The sequence below is a fragment of the Bison bison genome, unplaced genomic scaffold (assembly GCF_000754665.1).
Source record: "Bison bison bison isolate TAMUID 2011002044 unplaced genomic scaffold, Bison_UMD1.0 scf7180017864492, whole genome shotgun sequence".
NCBI lineage: Eukaryota > Metazoa > Chordata > Mammalia > Artiodactyla > Bovidae > Bison > Bison bison.
The window spans coordinates 7,772,431-7,777,532 of record NW_011495051.1 but is presented as its reverse complement, the minus strand read 5'-3'; the positions used below and the strand labels follow the sequence as shown (position 1 = coordinate 7,777,532).

General features: G+C 53.8%; 1 protein-coding gene across 1 annotated transcript in view; it reads left to right on the top strand.

The window, feature by feature from the left end:
- The first annotated feature begins 553 nt into the window (after positions 1-553).
- Positions 554-5,102, top strand: part of DNM2 (dynamin 2) — an 86,742-nt gene continuing 82,193 nt past the window's right edge. The window contains exon 1 of the mRNA XM_010828498.1: positions 554-617. Within this exon, the coding sequence (XP_010826800.1) occupies positions 554-617 (64 nt within the window). The remainder of the gene's footprint in view (positions 618-5,102) is intronic.

Below are 5,102 nucleotides of genomic sequence, written 5' to 3'. Positions count from 1 at the left end.
TTATTTTTGGTTGCCCTGGGTCTCCATTGCTGTGTGTGGACTGTCTCTAGTTGTGGTGAGCCGGGGCTGTTCTTCATTGTGGTGGACGGACTTCTTTTTGCAGTGGCTTCTGTTATTGTTGAGCACAGGCTCGGTAGTTGTGATGTGGGCTCTGTTGTCCCCTGTAGGCAACTGTGTAGAATCCTCCCAGACCAGGGATCAAACCTGTGTCCCCTGCATTGGCAGACAGATTCTTAACCACTGGACCACCAGGAAAGTCTGAATTTACAGTTTTAAATGGAGGGTCAGGGAAGGCCCACGTGGGAAGGTGACATTTGAGCAGAGACCTGAGGAGGTAAGGGAGGACTCACCAGTGTAATCTGCAGGAAGAGCGTCCAGGCTGTGGGAACAACTGCTGCAAAGGCCCTGAGGTGGGAGAGTGCTGAGCACAGTGGGAGAGGAGAGGAGATGAGCTTAGTGGGGTACCAGGGTGGGGTGGGGTGCATGCCACGTGGAGCCCTGGGGGCCAGGGATCGCTCTGGGGAGAGGGAGGGCTGCTCGTCACGCTGTTCGGATGCTTCTGGACCTGGTCCTGGGCAAGCTGTGGGCCCTCAACTTTGATTTCCAGCGCTGCCTCGGTAATGCAGTGCCTATAAGCACATGTGGGCCTGGTGCCATTTTTCTTTTAACAAGGAGTAGCTGCCCACAGGTGCAACCATTTCCAGCTGTATTTCCATTCGGTCTTGGGTGACGGATCCCTGCAGGGAGACATAACTGTACCAAGAGGCCACCCTGGGCACACAGTGGGTGCCAGGTGAATGCATGTCAGATGAATGTTGGTTCACTCTCCTGCCAGACTGAGGGGTGGGTGCATGGTTTGCCCTTTGGGCTTGTTTGTCCCTTAACACATCTTGGGGGTTCAGAGATGCTTGAAAATGACAGCTGCTGTTTCCAAGGCCCTTCCTGTTGGGCAAAGCCAAAGTGCTTTTGCCTGTGTGGTCTGTAGTACCCAGGCCACCTGGATCAGGGAGAGTCCCAAGGCGCCTGTGGGAAGGTGGCCATCCGTCAGCTGAATGACCTCACTTCTTCAACTCAGTTTCCTTGTCTGGAAAATAGGGATTGTGTGGTCCCTCCTGGGAGCAGGCTGAGATTTCAAACGGGCTAAATAAGCCTTGTGAAAATATTAGACTGGTGCCGTTTTGTACAGTCCTGGGTCAGGACTGTCAAAGATCAGTTGTTAATTTCTCTTTTCTGAAAGAAAAGGAATTCGTGGTTATGTTGTTAATACAAGTAATGCCTCTTTTTAGCACAGCCACTTATTAAGCCTCTATCAATGTAGTTTGAGCTGTGGGGATGAGTTAGAACCAGCTGGTGAACCAGGTCCTGAAATGCTAGTGGGGGCCTGTTGCTGCTGTTTCTAAGTGGGAATGGTGTATGTGAACAAGTACTTGGCTGTGAGTTTCTTAACGTTCGTTCCGTGTACAATGGTGGGAAGTCGGGAGCAGAAAGGCCCAGCAGTAGCCAGTTGACTCCTAGCCAATGTGTCCAGACACAACCCCCTGCAAAACAGCTTCTCAGAGCGATCTAGAAGAGGATTTAATGACCCAGAAGGAAAGAGTGAAGGGAGAGGGGGGCGGCAGAGGATGAGATGGTTGGATGGCATCACCGACTCGATGGACGTGAACTTGGGGAAACTCCAGGAGATGGTGGAGGACAGGGAAACTGGCAGGCTCAGTCCGCGGGGTCGCAAAGAGGTGGACACGACTTACACAACAACAACAACAAGTGTGTGAGACCTGTTAGGGCCCAGACCAAGTGGACGTGCGACCCCATCTCATTCCAGACCATGGTATTTTCATAGTAAAAAGCCTGGGAAAACGTACAGCTCCGAGCCCTACCTGTGGGTTGTCTCCCCACGTGATTGTTGGTTCTTTTTTGCTCTCTGGGGGTTATGTTTATCACTGGGAAGACAGATTTCTCCAGAACTCAGCTGTGGGCTGCTCAAATGCTTTTCAGAGTTATTTGTCTGGGATAATGGCCCTCACTAGGTACATGGGTTGAAATCCCCTGGTGATAAGTCCAGTTGATTGTGAGTGAGGGCAGAGGGCGGCCTCTCGGATGGTTCTAGATTCGGAGTTTTCAAAGGTAGGGCGAGTGTAAGGGGCAGGCGCAGCACAGAACCCTGGGTCTCTCTGGTGTGTGCATTTGGCTCAGAGACCCATCTGCCAAGCTTTTGCCCAATTTGAATGAAAATGCCTGAAATTACAGGCCCCTCCACTGCAGGAAAAAAATGGGGACATCAGCTAACCCTTAATTTACTGGGGTTGCCAACCACATGCTGTAATTAAGCCCTTATTGTGTGAAAGCTTCGGAAAAACGCAAGCCAATAATGAGATATTTATAGGCCATTAGCAACGATCTGAATAAAGAAAAAAAACGCCCTGCCTCTGAAGCAAAATGGCACTAGGGAGGAAAGACTCCTCCTCCCCGCTGTGTTTGTGGTTTCTGTTAGTATTGGCAGCGAGGTGCCTGCGAGGTGCTGGCGATTCTTCCCTTTGCAGTCGTCCTCACCTTGAACAGGGAGCAGGGTGGCCCTTTCGGTTTCACCTGCTGCTGGATGTTCATGACCCGGGAAGGGCTGACGTTGGTGAAGAATCACCGGGTGCCGGGGCCCAGGGACTTAGGTCTACAGTCTGACTTCATGGTCTCAGCAGTCCTGGGGGGCAGATACTGCTCTTCCCATCCCTGCTTTACAGGTGGGGAAACTGAGGCCTGAGAAGGGAATCGACTTGAAGTCACACAGGGAGGAGGCAGGAGTGGGGCCTGAGGCAGGCTTGCCTCCTTCAGAGCCCACTGCTCAGTGGGGTTGGCAAGGTGTGGTCATGGCTTTTGACAATCAGGTCATTAGTGGATGCTACGATGCTTGTATCAGGGTTGGGCTGGGTTGTCGAATGGAATGACTTCTGGTTTGGGGGATCTTTGGAGGCTATTAGCCATGTGTCCGACAGCTTCGGGGTGCTGGGGACCCAATGGGGACCGAGGTGGACAGAGCCCAGCAGAATGGTTAAATTAGTAGCCACATTCTAAAGATAGAGAAGTACAAGGAAAATGATGGCGAGGAGTGAGAGAGTGACTGAGCAGGGGCTGCTTCCATGAGGAGGTTGGGATGGGCCCTGCCATGGAGCCAGCCCCTGAAGACCCCTGGGAAGGGTGTCCCAGGCAGAGGGCTCCGCAGGTGCCTCCTTCAGGTGTGGAAAGGGAACTGAGTCGAAGGCAAGACCACTGGGCACATGCTGCTGCTGCTGCTAAGTTGCTTCAGTCGTGTCCGACTCTGCAACCCCATAGACGGGAGCCCACCAGCCTCCCCCGTCCCTGGGATTCTCCAGGCAAGAACACTGGAGTGGGTTGCCATTTCCTTCTCCAGCTGGGTACATGAGGGTCAGGAAACTGCCTGTCAGATGTCTGCTTTTCCTGAATTTTAATTGTAAAAATAGAACACTGAAGACCACATTCTCAGAAAAAGGGAAACCCTGACACAGGAGGAGGATACACTGCACACCCCGTCCCTCCCTTCCAGCTCCACACGGGAACACCATTGTCAGCTTGGTGTATATCCTGCCAGACCCCTCTCTCACTTACATACCAATGGACAAAGTACACAGCACTGTTTGTGGTTGCTTCTTTTTCAGGCACGTCTTCTTTCCAGAACCAGGGCTACCCTGTTTATATCTTTCAGCAGCTTGTTTTTCCACCGCCCAACGCATCCTAGCGGTCCTTCCCTGTTGGAATGTTTGTAACTCTGCTTAGAGCTTCCTGACCTCGCTAGAAGGGTGAAGATGAAGGCGGGGGGCCAGCGGGAGTCACTGCAGCCGTCCCGATGAGAGAGGACAGCGTGGTCACAAGTGCTGTCTGTCACAATCCAGGCGGGGACCTGGGCACGGTCACCTCATCCGCTTTGAGGCCAAGGCTCGATCTCTGTTTCCTGGTGGGGAGACTGAGTCCCCGAGGTTTGCCCCAGTGGCCAGAGCCCAGAGGCTCGAGCCTCACGTGAGCCCCCTCCCCCAGGGCCTGCTGGCCCATGTCTAGAGTGGCATCCTTACCCCTGGCTTTGTTGGACTCTCCAGTCCCCGTTTTCCCCTTGGTTCGGTCTGTACAAGGTCCAGTTTCCACTCCTGCACAGCGGTTCTACTTCACAGTGGCCTCAGAAGTTTCTGGTACGAGGCCAAGTTTTGAGGAATAATCCGAGCCCTCGTGGGCTCCCTGCAGTGCCCACTGGGGTGTCCGGGTGCTCAGCTGCCCGAGTTGCCTCCCCTCGTGGCGATCGGAGCACAGCTCTGTTCTTCCTCTTGCACTGAATGGACTTTCTGTGCCCTTGACGCACTCAGCGTGGGCCAGGCACTGGGTACTGTTGGTACGGCACCTCAGCTTGGCCCCTTTTTACAGATGAGACAGTTGAAGGGGTGGAAATGGGGCAGGCCAAGGAAGGACAGAAGAACCCTATCCTGCCCGCCTTGTTCACTCTACCCATATCTGTTCTCAGTGGAGAGTGGTGCCCCCATGGTGAGCGGCAGAGTCTGGGTTTGAATAGGGATGTCACAGTGAGTGAGGCCTGAGGGGTCCTTCTGTCGGGAGGCACTTCTCGGTTAGAAGTGAGTGGAGGCAGAGGCCCCTTAGGGAGCCTTGGCATTGGAATGGTGGTCAGGGAGTACTTCTTAGAGGAGGCAGTAGGTCTCTCTGCCTAGACAGGTAAATAGAGACCTTTGTGCCCATCCTGCCTGGCGTGGGCCCCTGCTGAAAGCTCAGGGCCTGTTTTCCACAAGGCAGTCTCCTCTCTTTTTCATAGCTGTGTAATACTCCACAGCACAAAGCCGCCTTTAGTTTATTCACCAGCCTCTTGGTGATGGATGCTCAGGCTGCTTCTATTCACCCGCTCCCAGGATTTGCACGTGGATAGGGGGCACCTGTGTAGGACATGGGAGAGGAGTGTGTGGGGAGACTGATGGCCAGGCTTGGGTGTGGAGGCCAGGATGCCTCCCAGCAGCTGCTCCCCTGGGTTGGATGAGTGGACTCAGGATTGACCAGAGAGTCCTGCCTGATGCCCCCACATTGGTGTGTGCACGCTT